Here is a 19,817-nt window from a genome sequence, read left to right on the forward strand (position 1 = left end):
GAGCTGGGGCTGTAGAAGTGAGTAAGACACAGTCCCTTCACTTTACAATATGATGGGTATTTGTGGAAGGATAGAAATTGGAGAACAAAAGCAGAAGTCTGTACACTTTTTAGGCGTCTTTTGTTCCAGTAGTAAATGAGAGATAATGGTGGCTTGAATAGGGTAGAGGTAATTACTTGTAAATTGGAGTAGGCGGCTTTCTGATACACTGTGGAGGTTGACCCTATTGGACCTGCTGATAGACTGAATATGGTGCAGGAAGCAAAGAGTAGAACCAGGTGGATTTATTTTCAGTTGAGCCACTGGTTGGAGAGGATATTCTGTACTGAGATATGGAATGCACAACAAGGAAGAAGTCAAGATTTCTGCTTCAAGTGTGATAGGTTGAGATACCTGTGAGACTGATGGGGATATTAAGTAGACAGTTGGGTTATACCTGTCTGTAGCTTAGAGGGAAGGTAGAATACAGAAATTTATTTCTGAAGTTTTAGCATCTGATAACTAGATACGTGGTAAACTGGTAAACACTTGGAAAGAGGATGATATTCAAGGACTTTTCTGAAGCAATAGTCTGCTTCCTCTCCTATATTTTGTTTCCCTTGCTGCAGAATAATTCTCTTCCGTTTAAAACATGTAATTTTCTCTTCCTTCTTAAACACAATTGAACACCACCCCCCACACCAACACATGTACATCCCACACACCCTCTCCTTTACTCTACTTCCCTCTGCAGCAGCCAGTGTCCCTTTTACTGTTGGCTTTTGCAGCAAACCTCCTCAAAAGAGTGAGCCATGTTAACTGACTTCAATTCCTCTTTTTTTTTTTTTCTCTAACTCAGTCAAATCAGGCTTTGCCTCTCTATGTCAGCAAATTTTTTCTTATCAAGGTATCAAATCCCCTGCATTTCTAAACAGAAGGCTCATTCTGTTTTGAGATTATTTGACTCATCAGTAGCACTTAGTACAGTAATAATTTCCTCCTCAATACATTACAGTCAATAGCCCATCAAGACAGTGCATCATTGTGGAAATTTTTCTGGTAGATTGCACATTCTCAGTCTCCTCTGCTCACTCTTCCTTCATTCACCCAAACTTCTTCTCCACCCCAATTCTTAATGTTGGGATTCAGTTCTTGGTTCTCTTTTCTTCATGAACACTCATTATCTTGGTGATCTCAATCAGTTTCATAGCTATTAATATCTATTTCCAATGATCACAAGTTTATGTCAGCACTAAAAACCTCTCTTAAACTCCAGACGTGTATATCCAAATGTATCAACATGTTCCCTTGGATTTCTGAGACACATCTTGAACATAACATATCCAAAATTAAAATCTTGATCTCCCCACCTCCACAGCTTCCCCCACGTGAGTTGAGAGCAACTCCTGTTTTTATTTGCTCAAGCCAAAAGTATTGGTGTAATCTTTGACTCCCTTTTCTCTCATGACCTACATTTAATCTCTCAGAAAACCCCATGGCACTTTTCTCAAATATATCCAAAATCTGATTGCTTCTCACCACATACACTGCCACCTTGGTGCTTAGGCAACATTCTCCATTCCCTGATTACTGTACTAGCCTCTAGTCTTTTTTCTGCCTTTACCATTATCCTTTTATGCTATTCTCATCATAAAAGCCAGAGAAAACTTTCAAAAAGTGTGTGTCAAATATGTCACTTCTCTGCTGAAAACAATATCTTTGTCTGTGAGAGAAATTAGGAGCATTTGAAAAGTTCTACAAAGGCCTCCAAGGCCCTGTGTGATCTGGCCCCATCTTTATGACCTCTATAAATCTCTCACTCATTCACATCATCTAGTTACATTGGTGTCATAGCTGATCTTTGAATGCTAGGCATATTTTTGTCTTAGGGCATTTGTTCTGTTTCTTCTCTAGAGATCTTCACACAGGGGTAATTCCCTATATCCTCCACCTTTTATGCCTGCCCCCCTTCTCTCATTCACCTTTTTGTTCTAGTCAATCTGTGGCAACCACTTGAGTGCAGGTATAGCCTGACAGCACCTTACTCAGCTGCATCCTGCCCCCAGGTTTCTCTTCTCCATTGCATAGGGCACCTGAAGGAGACTGTTCAGCTACTGTAGAGCATGTGTGAACCTGGAGGTGTGAAGAAATTAACACTCTTTGGGTCCACAATTGGCCTGGGGCGGGGGTGGGGTGGGGCAGGGAGTGGAAGACAGTGGCTAAACATACCCTTCTTTCATGTCTTGAGTAGGCAATTCTGAGGAACCTTCTAAGTATTTCTTCATGTGGGATTGGACACAGTTGATCACAGCGTTATCTACCACAGTAATGTACTTTTGGATGTGATTTTCTGCTTTCTTGTTTCACTCTTTCTTGCTTACTATTATTATTTTCCCCACATAAACCACCTATATGGAACTCCAGGTTCTACTTTTTAAAGAAACCAGAAACCAAGCTAATTTACTTCCTCACCTCATTCAATCTTTGCTCAAATTCTGTTCCCAATGAGGCCTACGCTGATCTCTTCATTTAAAATTGCTACCCTCCCTATCGCCCAGCTTCAGGATTTCCCATCCGCATCACCATATTTTTTTTTCATAACAGTGACACTTTCTATCATCCTATATAAATTATTACACTCTTAAACCTCGAGAAAATTTGTTCTACTAAGGCATCAGTCTGTTTTGTTCTTGGATTTATCTTTAACCTACTCAGTAAAAATATTTAATTTTTTTCCGGAAGCTTACTGAATGTATTTACTGAACGTTTTGTGAATCTAAAATTGAACAGAACTAAGTATTGAGACCTGCAGAAATTCAATATTTAGAGGTAATGCAGAAACAGGAGACGGAACTGAGAAGTTAAGGTGGTAGGAAATTGTGGTATCATTGTGCCCAGGAGAAGAGAGGGTTTTAAAAAGGAGAGAGTTGTCAATTCAGATAAAAGTTGCTGAGAGGTCAAGTTGCATGAAAGCAGGTAAGTTACAATGGCACCATCATCATGGAGATCATTAGTGGTCCCAATGAGAGTAGTTTCAGGGAAGTAGTGGGACTGGAATCCAGATTGGAATGTTTCATTACCAAGTGATATTTGAGAGAGTTGAGACTATAAATAAGCATTTCCAGATGTTTTCTATCAAGAGAAGCAGATATTTGAAGTAATAGAAGGAAGAGAGTATAAGATCATGGGAGGTAGAATATTATTCAACGTTATTTTTTTTAAAAAAGTGTTCTGTAGAGGAAGAGAGAGATAAATGACAAGGCAGTGCAAACACTCAAGAATTAGATGAAAGAATTTTACACATAATCTCACTTACTCTCCCTACCACCTTCACCTATAGGTAGGGCACTGTTATTCCCCATTTACAGAGAAGGAAACAGGGGGTTGGAGATAAGTTATTTGTGCATGGTCATGCAGCTTGTATAAGGGGCCATCATGATTTGATCCAAGACCTTCAGATTCTAAAATTTTTCCATACCACATAGAAAGAAATTAATTTGTTTTCAGTTTGGATATGCTGAATGTGTGTTGCTTATAAGGCATTTAGATGGGAGCAATAAAGCCTAGTTATTTAAGGATGCTGGAATTGGGGGAAGCTAGAACTCAAAATCAGCTGCCTAACACTATTAGCTATGGTATCTTAGAGATACTAAATTTCCAAAAACAATTTTCCTATATTGAAAAGAGACCAAGTTTTTTCAATACTTACTTTGTTCAATGACGTGGTAAATGTTTTACATACATTATCTTATTTAATGCTCATAAAAACCACATTAATTAGATCCTATAAGAGAAGAGTGGCTGCATAAAATCTGAGCAACTCCAATGTTTAAGGATTTGAAAGAGAAGAGAAGAGAAAAATGAGCAAGAGGGAAAGATTAAAAATTTAAGGATAAAGGGCATGTTATGGCAGTCAGATATCAGTCTTCCTAAAGAGGAGAGTTCTCCTCTGATGACAGCGGAGGAGCTGGAAGATAAGTGGAGGCAGAGCCACATGAATAGTGAGGTTATCATGAATTTAGATGAAGGAGAAGCAAAAGAGGCAGCTCCTCATTTTCTCAGCAAGCTGGAGGCAGGGCTGTGTTTACAGAGATTTGTGGATGTGCAAAGGACCTGGAAGAAGTATTCTAGAGCAGTTCTCCCCAGAACTTTCTGTAACAATGGAAGTATCTTGTATCTGAACAGCCCAACATGGTAGACACTAGTCATGTGTGGCTATTGGGCACTTAAAGTGTTTTTGTGTGACTGAGGTGCTGAAATTTTATTTTAATTTTAATAAAAATAAGTTTAAATAGCCACATGTGGCTAGTGGCAACCATATCAGCTAGAGTAGTACTTGAGAAAATATATAGATTGTGTGATTAATAGAGACATTAGAAATTGCAGGCTTTATTTGACTTACACAGGCACCGAAACCTGAGATTTCAGGATGGAAAATTGGCTTTTGTGATTGTGAGCTTAGCTTGATTATACTGTAGAATGATACCAAGGTATGTTATAAAGAAATGAATTGACTTAAACATATTTTCACTTCTTTCATCAGGGTATTCCTGACATTCCCACCAACACAGAAAACACTGCCTTTTCTCCATTCCTTTATGAAAGGTGTCTTGTTCATCATCAGTTCTAATGATGTTTAATATTCTATCTACTCAATAAGATTCAAAGTTCCTTGAGGGTAGAAAATATGGATTATGGTTTCCCATGTATATGAGGACTACTAACTAAGTTTGTTTAAGATCTAACAATGGGAACAAGAGCTAATCCTCCCAAGAAGGTATGTGTAGGTGAAGAGGCCCTATAAAAACTGAAAAGGATACTTTCCAGGAGCCATGTCAGCCTCCAATATCACCACAATCCATCCAGCTGCCTTCTTGTTGGTAGGAATTCCAGGTTTGGAGCACCTACATGTCTGGATCTCCATTCCCTTCTGCTTTGCCTATACTCTGGCCCTGCTAGGCAACTGCACCCTTCTCTTCATTATCTGGGCTGATGCAGCCCTACATGAGCCCATGTACCTCTTTTTGGCCATGTTGGCAGCCATTGATCTAGTCCTCTCTTCTACAACACTTCCCAAAATGCTGGCTATTTTTTGGTTCAGAGATTGCGAGATCAACTTCTATGCCTGTCTGGTCCAGATGTTCTTTCTCCATTCCTTCTCTATCATGGAGTCAGCAGTGCTGCTGGCCATGGCCTTTGACCGCTACGTGGCCATCTGCAAGCCACTGCACTACACCACGATCCTAACTAGGCCCCTTATCATCAAAATTGGCATGGTTACTGTGACTCGGGCTGTGACACTAACGACTCCACTCCCCTTTCTGCTCAGACGCTTCCACTACTGCCGGGGCCCCGTGATTGGCCACTGCTATTGTGAGCACATGGCAGTGGTAAGGCTGGCTTGTGGGGACACTCGCTTCAACAATATCTATGGCATTGCTGTGGCCATGTTTATAGTGGTGTTGGACTTGCTTTTTGTTAGCCTGTCTTATATCTTCATCCTTCGAGCAGTTCTACAGCTTGCCTCTCAGGAGGCCCGCTACAAGGCATTTGGAACATGTGTGTCTCACATAGGTGCCATCTTAGCCTTCTACACACCTGTGGTCATCTCCTCAGTCATGCACCGTGTGGCTCGCCGGGCTGCCCCTCATGTACACATTCTCCTTGCTATCTTCTATCTTCTTTTCCCACCCATGGTCAATCCTCTCATCTATGGTGTCAAGACCAAGCAGATTCATGATCATGTTCTCAGTCTGTTTCAGAGAAAGAAGGTGTAGATGCACACTTTTTTCCTTACCCATCAATACTGAGTGGATGCTGGATTGAGGTGGAGAAGTAAAATCTCAAGTAGGAAAATTGCAGAGTCTCCATGTTTGGCAATTCTCCAACATGACAAGGAAGATGAAGTCCCGTTCCTCACAGATCCACCAGTCAGATCAAACCAGATATGTCCATATTGTCTGTCTGGTAGCAGAGGTTTGACCTTCTTATTCTCATAGACTTATCACTTGATTAAGGACAACAAGGAACCTTTCAAAGTGCTATTGTCATTGAGGTGAAAGACAGGAGGAATATCACCTGAGATTGGCACAAGAAGCTGAGATTTTGGTTAACTCTTCATTCAGACCATGAATGAGGAGTTGAGTCACAAATTTTGTGACCCAAAGGCCAGCACCCCATCTATTACTGAAATTACCTCCATGTCTTTTCTGATAAGTGAGTTCCAGCCTCTGAAACTTTTTTTAGCCTAGTACCATCCAATGTTATTGACCCTACAGTTGGACAGCCCCACTTCTAAGGAGACTTATTTGTTTTATTGTCAATTTCTTTCTGACCCATACTAATGGCTAATTCCTTTATTAAACACTTAGCAAAGAAGTCTTCTAACATCCTTTTATATAGCTTTTTGTCATGTAACTAACTTTTCACAAGCATACACCTTTTATCTCCAAAAAAACCTTAGTAATATTTATTGAATGAATGAATAGAGGAGCCGAATACCATCTTTGAGCTATGGTCTGTGGAAAGATTAATTAACGCCCTTCCTTCTTAAAGTTGAGACTTCTGAAGATAAAGAAAATAGTTACACTATATAGTTGTGGTAAACTGTGTTATTGTTCAGATTTTTACTCTCCTGTTCCTCTATGAGGGGAGGACTATTTCCTTACTCTAGGAATGTTAAATCTTGCCATGTGACTTTCTTTGGTCAGTGGAACTTGAGTGGTCTTGAAATGTGCTGCAATAATCAGGAACTTCAAAATGTGTTTGTGCAGCTTGGCTCGGTCTCTCTCACTTTACACCTCTGCTACAAGAATGAGCATATCCCCAATCAGTTTTTCCTTTAACCTAGACCCATGATGGAAAAGATAGAAGGAGGAGATATGAATCTGACTCACAGCCTGGAGTATAGCCATAGCTGACCCACAGCGTTCATATAACATGAGCAAGGATGATTTTGTTGTTTTTATACTAAACCATTGAGATTTGGGAGTTGTTTCATAGCATAACACAGGGAAAGCTGATTGCTGGAGTTGTGAGCTCTTCCTTGCAATCCAGCTCATGACAGTTCAAGACTCTGAGTATTTAAAGAAAAATAAGGGAAAGCCACTATTTCTTCTTCCAGTACATCCTAAAAGTGATACTAGATTTCACTTATCTTTCTACTTTTGTCTCCTTATGCAAACTCTCATAAATGAACACTCCTTTAGTCAGTTCTTTTTTAAATAAGACCTCATACACACTTTTTCAGGAAGGTCTACTGGTACAACCTTGTTCTTCTATCTTTTTGTGTGTGACCCTTTTGTCTCCTTGATAGTAATTAAAAGGAGTTTCTCCAGTTCTAAGAAAAGAACAAAGAAACCTGAAAGGCTCTGAAAAAGCATCTCTAGCTCCAGGCCCATGTTGTGCCATGGCTTGCCTCACAGATACATACAGAGAGTGGAGGTTTCAGTGGGTCTCTGGTCAGAGCCCCAGTGTCTCAGTCCTCCAGACACTGAGGTGGGTTATTTGGACAGTAAGGAAGGAAGTGGTATGGACCAAGGGCCTCTGACTCTGTTCCCTGAGACTTCCCAAACTCTTGTCTTGTTATCCTCAGTAGAGATAGGGCATTGTGTGTGACAGATTATTGTTCAAAACTGTTCATTTTCCCAGAGTATACCTCCCTACACATTGACTGTTGGGATGGACATCTGCACCACTTTGGTCAATGGGGTATTAACAGATGTCGTACAAGCAGAGGCTTGAAATTTGCTTGTGCAGTGGGGCTTGTCTTCTGACTCTCCTGCTCCTGAGAATGTGCCCTAGCCTACTGGTCCAAGGAAGATGAGGAAATGTGGAGCAGAGCTGCCTGATCAACTTACAGCTTGAAGCAGAGCCGCAGAGCCTCATAGCCAAGCACAGCTTGGATCAACAGATCTCCAGCTGACCTGCAGATGCATAAGCAAATACTGTTGAGATCAACAGAGTCATCTCAGCCAATCTCCAGATATATGAGAGACACATTTTTATTGTTGTATGCCACTGAGATTTTGTAGATATTTGTTCCACAGCACATTCTGGAAACTAATTGTTTATCTATCATTGTGATTTAGTAAATTGAAAATAGTATAACGGATTAAGTAAGTATTTCCAGGCTGCAAGATATGACTTGTCCCTGTGTTTGGTGCATGAATGACCTTGCCCTTCAGGTGATACTCATGCCCTCCCACAGAGAGTGATTTTTGTCCCACACAGAAGTCTAATAGTTACCAGGTAATAAACAATATGCACTGTTAGCTTTATTCACAGATAGGAAATAACTCTCCTTTGACTATCTCATATCAATACTGTGTGCTTAGATGGAGCGTAGCACTCATGAGAACAATATATGCATACTGTTTTTAGACTTGAAGTTTTACCATTACAGAAATACAAGAGTATACAGAAAATGTGTTTGCACTAATTCAAATTTAATTACAAAAATTCCAATCATTCATGTACTCTAGTTCTGTATTTTCTGGAGCCTGAGTAATTGTAAGTTCCCCAAACAATGCTCTACATGGATCCCTGACTGACCCAGACATCCATTTAATTCTAGGACAGCTGTTGATAGCTTGGAAATGGTCAAATGACGGAGTTAGAATACAGAAGAACAAAACAAGGAAGGGAAGCTCTTGTTGACATTTTATCAAACACATTAGAAATAACCAGAATTAATTATTTTATGTGGTGTTTTGCTTAGGATTCTCCTGCGTCACTGTTGCACCTGTTATTTCCCTCTATTGTAATTTTCACCTCAAATCTTGTAATTTTCATCTCAGATTGTAATTTGCATAGATAAATGTGTATATTTTTATTGTTTCATCTCAAATATTGTAATTTTCATCTCTGAAAGTTTGATTCGGTATTTTTTATATCTTCTGAAACCTCTTAAACATGATAAATCTTTCCTCTAGCCTCTTGAACATACTAAATACATTTATAATTTTTTGATATCTTTGTATGCTAATTTTATCATCTATGCTTTTTTATTGGTTTTTATAGATTTTTCTTATTATATATATTTTTCTATTAATTTTATTGACTACCAGAAATGTTGAATTTTACTTTTGGGTACTGGGTACTTCTGTATTCTTATATATATTCTTGAGTTTTGTTCTGGGACATGGTTAAGTTGTTGGAAATAGTTTGATCCTTTCAGGTTTTGCTTTTAGGCTTTGTTGTCATGACTAAAAAAGAACAGCTTTTAGCATAGCCTTAATTTTTTTTATTGAAGTAACGGTTTATAACTTTATATAAATTTCAGGTCTACATCATTATATTTCTATTTCTGTGTAGATTACATCATGTTCACCACCCAAAGACTAATTACCATCCATCAGCATACACATATGCCTACTCACCCTTTTTACCCTCGTTCCTCCCTCCTTCCTCTCTGGTAACCACTAATCTCTGTGTCTGTTTGTTGTGTTGGTTTTATCTTCTATTTATGAGTGAGATCATATTGTATTTGACTTTCTCCCTCTGACTTATTTTGCTTAGCATAACACCTTCAAGATCCATCCATGTTGTCACAAATGGCAAGATTTCATCTTTTGTAATGGCTGAGTAGTATTCCATTGTGTATATATACCACATCTTCTTCATCCATTCGTGGGCACTTGATGGGCGCTTAGGTCGTTTCCAAGTCTTAGCCATTGTGAATAATGAGTTTAGGCTTAATTTGTTACCAATACAGAGCAAAACATTTCTAAAAAATCTGATGACTCATGAGTTAAGAGGTTTTCTACTCTGGCTTGTGGGAACATGAACTATTCCCAGCCCTGTGTGAGTACTGGGGATTGTTTCCTCTAATCTTCTTGGGTGGTCTTTCTTTAGTTTCAGGTAATCTCTTCTCATGTAAGCACTGAACAGTACTCAGATGCAGACTGAAGATCTCCAGTGCCTTCTCTCCAGTGCCACCTGCATGAAATTGGAAGTCAGATTTTTTAAGTGTATGTGATTACCTAAGCAAATAGTATAGAACAAATCAAAGACCATGGTCAGATTCTGGCATTTCTACTTCCATAGAAGAGAACAAAAATCAAGAATGACATCAAAGCAGGAGTGGTCATCGGAACCTCAGGAAATGTGGAATTGGATAAAGGGTTGAAGAAGTCATGAAGTGACAGAATGTCCACAAATTGTAGAAGCAGAAACCTGAATTCAAACTATTGAAGTCAAAGTTGCACATATCTTGTCTCATAGATTCCAAAGTCCCTAATTGTCTAAAAAGTTTGGTCTGAAAAATAGGAGCACAAAATGGTCTACTCAGGTAGAGGAAGAATCTTAGAATTTCCATTTGTTGCTATTTTCTTCAACCTTTTAACAGTTATAATATTGTATGTTTCATAATATAAAATATTAATATCCTAGTATGTGATAGTTAAGTATATTGATTATATGTAATAAGTATATACACATACATAATAAATACAATAATCAATATGTGTGTGTGTATATATATATATATGAATACATACATACATACATACATATATATATATGTGAATGATCAAATTTATAGTCTACTTAGATTTCTTAGATCTACTACTCCAGCCATTTTTACCTCCTCCTTGGAGAACCATGATGTTTTCTGCTCTAATTCAAGGGTTAAGTCTTTCCGTCCCAGAGACGGCATTTGGTGTATGTTTCAAGCGGTTGTGACACCAAGTAGTGTTGAATCCTAAATAGTTCTACAGCCACTCTTTGAAGAGGAGCTCCTTGCCCACCTGTGCTGGGAAGCTTGGTGAGTTAGAGCTAGACCAACCTGACTAGGACTGGACTGAGGAATGGCCCCTGCTGCTACCCTCAGCACAGCATCACCTCAGTAGACTACATGGCTAGAGACCAGGGGCTTGAGAGAAGCTCTCCCTTGGGTATAATCCCAGTTTGGGAGATGTCTTCATTTTTGGTAGGAGTGTTCCTGTAGTGCTAGTACCTCCCTCTGAGAATATGGTTGGTTGATCCTGGCTTGTGTCCCTCTTTAGTTTTGAAGATTTGCTTTTGTAACATTGGAGCTTATAAAACCACTTTTTCAAGACAAATGCTACAATTTTAAAGAGGAAAAGGGATGATCTAAAATTTAACTGTTAAAGGAGAGCTTGTTCTTATTTTAAACAAATAATTATGGGTACCAAAGTATTTTTTATAACACTGAATACAATTAAAAGTTTAAGATAGCAATTTTATTTTAAAATGCTAGTATTTACTATAATCCATGAGTTATATATTTGGAATTATTAATCTGACAAAAATTCTAGATGTAAAGTTGATTTTGAAAAATTGCACCTCTTCATGAATTTGAGTCCACTTGCAAAAAGTTGGAGAATTTCTTCTGTAAAGCACATATACAGACCATGGTGTTTGATGTTCAATAAATGATAGTTGTCGCTGATCTAAATCCTTTATTTTATATGTGGTATGCCACTGCTTCCCTCTAGTTCTAGTCTTGTAATCTTAAGCACAGGAAATACTTTAATGCTATAGACCATCTCTCCCAGAGCCCTGTGTCGCAATTAACTCATGTCTCACATCTGCTGAAATTTTATTTTATCTTAACTTGTAACTTTTTACCCTAGTTCCAGAGTAAAACATTTCTCTATACCTTTCTGTTTTCTATGCCGTCCCTGAGATTCCAGACATCAGCCACAACAGTAACTGGGTTGAAGTGTTTTCAAGTGGAAATAAGACTTGCCAAATATCACTCAACACATGGTATCGGGTTAAGCTGGAACAAGCCCAAGGAGAATGCAGGAATGTGTAGGATTGCAAGTAAGGGTGGGCTTTATCTGAACAAACATCTTTCAATTTAAAGTCTTTCCCCACTTCTTCTAATAGGACAGGATTCTTGAGAATTACACTGTGGCCTAGTGATTCTTACAGAAATGCCATTTTCTTTTTAAAGATGAGACAAAAACAGTAACTGAGGTGATGGACATGTTAATTAGTTTGATGGTGACAATTATTTCACAATGTATATGTATATCAAAAGATCAAGTCATATGCCTTAAATATATACAATGTTTATTTGTCAATTATATCTCAAAGATGGGGAAAAAGAGACTCAAGTTATTACCATGGAAAATTCCATAGAGATTAGCCCTCCTAATATTTATCTGTATGTGCTTTTGCCTGTGTCTATGTATATCCATAACCAAAAAATATATCCAAAATTAAGTCATAAGAAGAAAAGAAGAGACAATTGCCTATTTTGAGGTTCTTGGCCTCTTGCCTTTCTCTCCAACTCCTCTAGCCATGGAAGAACACTAAGCATGAGAATCTTTAGCTCTCATTCCTAGGAACATTCTCATTCCTTGATTATTTGAGCTTTGTCAGGGAGCTTGGCAACTTGACACAAGTTCATGTCTCTTTCTCACTTCTCACCTTTGCCCAAGGTTAAGTGTGTCCAAGCAAAGAACAGAACTGACTCTAATTTGGCCGACAACACATATTTATATTCATAAAAGTGAAAAACACAGTGCCTGTGTAGGAAGAATGTTTGGGTGACAAAGGGAAGAAGTAGCCTCAGGCCACAACATCTGCCTCTCAGTTACATTTTAGAGAGTCTGGAGGTTGCCATGCCTGCACACATCTGAAGAGCAGAGCTGGGTCAAATTAGGAATGAGGACGCATAAGTGCAATAGAGGTTCCAGGCTGGAAGGATGAGGATGAGATATAGTTTGTAATAGAGCTAGCTAAAAAATGATTTATTCTCAGGTGGTAGGTCAGTATTGAAACAATTTTCTGTGGTCCTTCAACTCTACAAGATAATCATTACAAAAGGTCTCTGACTGATCCCATTTCTATGGAACACTCAGAGGTAAAAGAAGCCTTTAGAAGTGAGCTATCCTAGCCCTACAGGTAGATGAAATTCTTATTGCCAAAAGGTTTGGACAAAAAGACAAAACAAATTGTTAAAGAAGTAAAAATGAGGTTCTGCCCCTACTAAAAAGGTACCCAGTAGTGCCTACTATGGATTTTCCTTCCTGCCTTTGACTGGCTAAGGGTGAATAGGGAGAGAAACCTGATATATGAGTTACAGTTTCATTGGGCAGGCAGAACCACTATGAATGATATGGAATAGGGGATTTATTATAAGAATTAGACCTTAAGCAATTGAGAGAGATGACGATGAAGTAAATGTTGGAAGAATTTGGTCTTTATGTCTAGAAGTGGCCTGTAGTTCAGCAGGGCCAACATTCAGGAAGAAAACCTGGATATGGATTGTAAAGATAGAGAGTGAGAATAAGTGGCAACTCCCAAGGATGAAATGGAATCTACAAAGGAAGCCTAGAATCCACATTTATCCCTCCTTGCCTCCAACTTCTACAATGCAGGTGACTGGCAGAAGGAGTTGTCTTTCATTTTGGAGCTGAACACACACCTGGCCTAGGACCTGATAAAATGGAAGGAAGGAGGAGATATGGTAGGAGATGAAAAAATTGTGGGCTTAGCTGCTACCCCATACCAATAAGGTGGGTCCACAGATCAGTGACAAAAACCATGAGGTGCAGCAGCACCTGGTGCTTTACACCAAAATAATGATTGGAAGGCGTAAGTGAAATAGCAATCTCATAGAAATGTCTTCTGGTCAGCCCTAACCAGGAACCACACAACAAAATGGATTCTGAGAAACATAGTTCCAGCTTGGCCAAGATGACACAATACAATGCCCTCACAACATTAGACGCATCTGAGAAATCTTGGGTAAACAAAATTGAGAAAGACATTAGCTCCTCTGAGTGAAAATCTACCCATCTATATCATGTATTTGACTATATAATCAGCCTATAGCACATAGTGAGATGCTGTATCATCCTTTGAATGACTATGGCTCACTCTCAATCACTCTGCTACTCATACAACTTTCTTTATCAAATCAGGATTGGACCAGAAAACATTCCTTGAAAAGGATGAGTCCTTGCTAAGATTCTTATCCAGCTCATAATTGTGAGTACTGTAATAAACTTTATACTTGTCTGGCATTTGATTTGACCCATTTGAATCCAGTGAGTCAGCTTCCTTTATTGCTGAAAATAATCAACCATTATTCCTAAAAAGGAGATTTGCATTGATCAGGCAATATTTCCAGAAGTCTAGATCTCTCAGATCTTAGACTTACTTTTAGATCTTCTGCAGAGTCATTTCTCAAGGTCAGTTCTTACACTTCTAGAATCCAGTCAGAGAAGAATATCAGAGCAGCCAGTGCCTCCGACAGTGCACCTCCAGCAGGACACCAAATTCTTAGCTTTTAAGTTCAAAAGCCTTGATCCAGAAAGAAGACAGAAAAGATTTATAAGGGTATATGCTCTGGCAGAACGAGTTTTCCTTCTTAGCTGTAGATTAGGTTAAGTACAAAGACATTCTGTGCTTGGCAGGAGGAGGGACATTAGTTGTGACCATACTTCCCACTCCTTAAGCTGAGGCTCCCAAGGCTTTGAGTAGTGTGGAGCTGGATCCTAAGCACATTCCTGGGGCACAAGTGAGACAAAGGCTTGGCTGAGAGAGAGCAAGAGTGATAACACTGGCCAGTTTGCACAGTTTGCACACTTCCCGCAATGGATGAGCATTAGGATGCTACAGAGTGAACAGTCTTTGCCAGGGTCCTGTGTGGATAAGACTGTAATCTCAGTGGATCAACAGCACCAGCGAGGCTAGTAGGAGGAAGTCATCTCCCACAGGTCACAATGTGAAGAGGTACCATAATTACAGCAGAAGATGTGTTTGGGTGGGAGGCCAAGCAAGGAACAAGGAAGCAGGAGACAGTCTTCTCCCATGTGACTGCCATGGAGGCAGTCTTGTGAGAACCCACCCATTCCCTACTGCAGTTTTAAATCTAACACAAGGAGGAGGGTGATAGAAGAACTCCTGGCGAGTTTTTACACCTGTATCAGGCTAAATGATCATTTGGAATTGACTAAGAAATCATTAAAGTTGATTGGATTTGGTTGGAAGTGCTGTCTTCTCAATTACTCATAATTCAAAATTTTTTATTCTAATCCCCATTCTGGATGATGCGTGGAAAAAAAAAAACCCTGAAGTAAATTACATTTTGCACAACTGAGTCTTTGACTAGAAATTTTTTACTGTCATACAAGGAAAAGTTTAGAGGTATTTAAACTTTTATCGTCACAGGACTAATTAGGTGGGTGTCTCTAGTTGAAAAGCCTCAGATGAATGAACATGAATAGGTGCTGGGCAGCCGAGGAGAATCTCAGTGGATCTGAGAAAAACTGGCTCGGTTGATGTGACTTTCTACAGAGAAACAAAGAACAAAGGGAAGTTTCTAGAGCTGAAGCTGTGACAGTCATGAGTGAGGCACAATTTCAGACATTCTCTGGGTTTTCCAGGAACTTTTCCAGTTTACTCTTCCTGCCTTATCATCCTTCCCTGGGGCTTTCTGCGCACAATAAAATACTATTATTAAAAGGCAAGTGTTTTTTCTTTGTGTGCCAGGTACTATGCAGCCATGTTAGAGTTATTATCTTGTTACATCCTTCTAGCAAACCCATGAGGAGCTACTATCATTGCTTTCATTTTCAAGAAGAGAAACAGATTCAGGTTGTGTAGTACATCTAAAGTCTGACAGTTATAGGTTCAGATCCATCTCTGCCCATTACTCTAATTCCAGATCCCAAGTTCTTAACCACCTGTACCACACGACCCTTTATAAATAGCCATCAAGATACCTCCTCCCTCAGCTGTTTGCCAGTCTGTTTTTTTCTGTGAAGACTTACAGACTCAAAAGGGCCTGATGACAGTATCTTTTATTCCCACCCTGAGTGTGGGTGATGGAAAAGGAACAGAGTTATTTTCATGAAGGAGAAACAAGATATTGGCTTTGAATAAGAGAGATATTCAGTTATCAGACTTATTTGTCATGTCTCCATACTGCATTCACCAATACATATTCCCTTCCAGCCTGTTCTGGGATAATACCTTCACCGTGAAAGAGCCCAGCCATAATTACAGTTAACAATGGGATTATACACTCTACTATAACTAAGCTCACATTTTGAGTGTGATAGGCCTGGGTGTTGTCATGCATGGTGTCCCTGGAGGGAGCGGAACACACATACAGGTGGTGTTTTTTTCTCCTTAACCTCCAGTCATTCAATGCCATATGAGGATGAAGAAGCTAGAGATGATTGGTATTTATTTACTTTTTGTCTACGGTAGACCCAGCAGATCATCTAGAGAGAAACACACCTTACTGTGGTATTTCTGAGGTTATTTGGCTAGAAAGTTCTTAGTACTAATCCTACTAAGAAAATTAAGTTCTGCATAAAAGCCCTGGTTCTCCATGCTTTACATAGTATAAATGGACTAAGGCATTGTACCAAAGAACTATCCCAAATGTTCCTTGTCATTTCCGTCAGCATCAGTGCTGCTGATGAATTTGAATATTAGTTTTCTTTATTTTCTCCAATACCCAGGGTTATGATTAGGCAAGAACTCTGTACAATAAGCTTCTAGCTCTGAGGCTTCTATAGTATCTTTTCCTCAAATCCTAATAAAAATCAGTAGGTAGATTACATTTGATACTGAAATTATGTTCATAGAACATAATCCTGCTCCAATAAACGGACTTGGGTTTGGCACTGGACTGCAAGGCCCTTGATAAGGAGATGGGGGAATGAGCACCCCTCACCCCCAAATAATGGAGAAAAATTAATATAATCCAACCAACCCTAAGGTTATCCATAGGATTTTGAGAAAATAGAAATTTGGGACTAGCTAGGGATGTAAGCTAAACTTTAGAAAAATGTTTGTGATATCCCAAATTTTCCATTTTCTTTGGATGATATGAGGCTTGAATTTTAGCTCTGGCTTAATCAATGGAGTCTTGAGATTATATTTTCAAAATACTAAGATGATTTATTTTTAGGTTGTCACCTTCATTTTCTTGGGTTTTGTAATGGTTTGTAAAATGAGGAGGTTAGATGAACTTTTCAAGTCTGAAACATTTTAGAACTAAAATGGACATACCATAATTCTGAATCACTAGAACTTGGAATGATTGCTTCCTTCTATTTTTCATGCAGTCCCACAAAATTTCTGCAGGTTTCTAGCCTGAGGTAGTCATCTCATTATGGAACGTCTATGATCAATAAATAAAAATGATCATAAAATAAAAAGTATGAACCAAGAATTCTCCAAAGAGATCTGAAGTTATTTCAAGATTTGAGTCTACCACTGGGTCTGTATTTATTCTTATCACCTTTGCTCCCTTCTCTACCCAACCTCTTTCATGTCAATAATTCCACTGTTACCTTTCTTCCTTCAATGTTATTTTTTTATTTCAGTGTGGCTGCTGTCCTTCATGTATGCCATTTCAGGGTCTCCAAAACAAAATCTCCCAATGTCCTTCTCTGTCTCCTCCTCCCTACTCCCAGTTAACTATTATCAGGAGGAGAAGTGGGATATTGCCTTTCCACGTATCTGTTTAAATAGGAGAATGACCCGGCTTGATGAATAACTCCTGTGGGCAGTAAGGTCCCATTCCAAGTCCTATTTGAATAAGGTTTCTCATGTTCACATTGCCTCCATCCTCAACAAAAGGCCTTTTTTTGGGCAAGCCAAAAGGATTAAAAAATCTTGCCAACACAGTTGAATTTTACTAACAGAATTTGCACACTGCCTTCAAGAAGGTGTTAGAGTATAACTTTACCTTTCAGAAATTGAATAAAATACTCTCCAAAGAGAAACTAGAAATCCTTTACCAAAAAAGCCAAAAGCAGAAATGATCCTATTTCTGTGATCTGCTTGCTGGTGTCCAATGTGTTTAATTTTATGAAGTCAAATAGGAAAAGGGATGTTGTAGTACAAAAAAATCAGCCCTAGTTTTCCCTTTCCACTTTCAGAAAATCCATGGTCAAATAGAGCACATTCTAGCATTTTCCTTAGACCCTTATGGTCCACAACTCAGGTAAGACATAGTTTCATGGGTCTTACTGCATTGGCTTCCCCAATCAGAGCCTTTTCTGCCATCACTAAATATTTGTATGTCCCATAGATGCAGAACAGTCAGAACAGTCACTTGGTTTGAGCCATTGCCTTAAGAATATGGAGAAGTCTCTCTCGAATCTGTTTGGTACGGACAGCATAGACAACTGGGTTAAGAAGAGGTGGGATGAGGAGGTAAAAGTTGGCCAAAAGGATATGAATATGGGGAGGCACGTGATGGCCAAAGCGGTGAGTGAGAGAGGAAACGGCAATGGGGATATAGAACACAAGGATGGCACAGATGTGAGAGCTGCATGTCCCTAGAGTTTTAAGCCTGGCCTCAGGGGTGGCCAATCCCATTACAGCCCTGAAAATCATCACATAGGAGGCAGTGATGGCTAATGAATCCAGGATCAACACCAGGAAGCCAATTCCCATTCCATATAAGTTGTTGACTGTTGTGTCACCACATGCCAAGGTGACCACGGCCATGTGCTCACAGTAGGAGTGGGCAATGATTTGGGTCCGGTAAAGGGACAGCCTCAGGCGAATCATCAGGGGCAGGGTCCCAATGTAGAGTACTCCACGGAGGAGGGCAGCCAGGCCCAAATGACCCACCACTGTACGAGTGAGCACCAAGGTGTGGCGTAGTGGGTCACAGATGGCGACATAGCGATCAAAAGCCATTGCAAGGAAGATGCCTGACTCAACAGTGGCAAAGCAGTGGATGAAAAACATCTGGGCCAAGCAGGCATCCAGGTCAATGTTGTGGGCACCAAACCAGAATATGGCTAGCAGTTTGGGCATGGTAGAGGTTGACAGCACTAAGTCAATGATAGCCAACATGCAGAGGAAGAACTACATGGGCTGGTGCAGGCTGCGTTCCACTTTTACCACTGCCAGGATGGTCACATTCCCCACCACGGCCACCAGGTACATAGAGCTGAAGGGAATGGAGAGCCAGATGTGCAGGGACTCCAGCCCTGGGATGCCAGTAAGCCAGAAAGTAGTAGGCACCAAGCAGGCATTATTAGACACGAACATATTGTTGGAGTATCCAGGGCACAGGCGCTGTTAGTTTTAGATTTTTACTCCTATAAAAGATATTACCTCTGGAAACTGTAGACTACCAGATTCTTATTTCCATTCTGGGCAACTGGTGAAACCTATAATAAAGAAGAATTCTGAATGCCTACTTCAAAATTGACATGACATTTTATGAAAGAAACTATGCATGAAAATACCCACTGGTAAATATAGAAACAAGCATCCTCACGATTTCTACTGCTAAATTGCCCTACTCCATTATAGAAGTACCCGAAATTGTTTGTCTCCTTTGACCCAGTAATTTTGCTTTGGGAAATATTTCCTAAAGGAAAAGGAAAATACAGAGAAGTTCTACATGCAGTGTAATGTGCTTAGCTCAGTGCCTGCATATGCTTCTCTTATCACTGTACTATAGTAACATTAACAAAATCAACAAACACTGATTAGCTATTTGCAATGACTGATTTTATAATAATGAAAAGTTGGAAGCAACTTGTTAAAAAATAAAGCATTGTTTAAATTTTAGTACATTCATTCAATGAATTCGATTTATAACCTTTAGGGCTGTGTGTTTATCTGGTAAAATGTTTACATTGTATTACAGGGAGGGGATGACATGAGGCAGATTAAACTGTGATATAATTTCATTAAAATATGTGTGTGCCATAGAAACATAGCTTAAATGTAAAGACATTCACACCTTTTAATTCCCTTACTTTGGTATATGCGTATATTCTGTCTTTTAAAAATGGCCAAGAGGTTTAAAAATAGTCTTAACAGTTATCAAAACCCAGTCAAAAACATATGGGGACAATTGACTAAGGAAA

The 19,817-nt window shown here is 39.3% G+C and overlaps 2 protein-coding genes across 2 annotated transcripts; one reads left to right on the forward strand and one right to left on the reverse strand.

Moving 5' to 3' along the window:
• The first annotated feature begins 4,811 nt into the window (after positions 1–4,811).
• On the forward strand, positions 4,812–5,756 carry LOC106831614 (olfactory receptor 52K1). The gene has a single exon (XM_014841916.3). The coding sequence runs from the start codon at positions 4,812–4,814 to the stop codon at positions 5,754–5,756; it is 945 nt and encodes a 314-aa protein (XP_014697402.3).
• A 12,277-nt stretch (positions 5,757–18,033) lies between these two features.
• On the reverse strand, positions 18,034–18,987 carry OR52M1 (olfactory receptor family 52 subfamily M member 1). Its single transcript, XM_014841915.3, is given in 1 exon segment — positions 18,034–18,987. A coding segment is annotated over 1 exon segment (954 nt).
• Between the last annotated feature and the right edge of the window lie 830 nt (positions 18,988–19,817).

The sequence above is a fragment of the Equus asinus genome, chromosome 20 (assembly GCF_041296235.1).
Source record: "Equus asinus isolate D_3611 breed Donkey chromosome 20, EquAss-T2T_v2, whole genome shotgun sequence".
In the NCBI taxonomy this organism is placed as follows: Eukaryota; Metazoa; Chordata; class Mammalia; order Perissodactyla; family Equidae; genus Equus; species Equus asinus.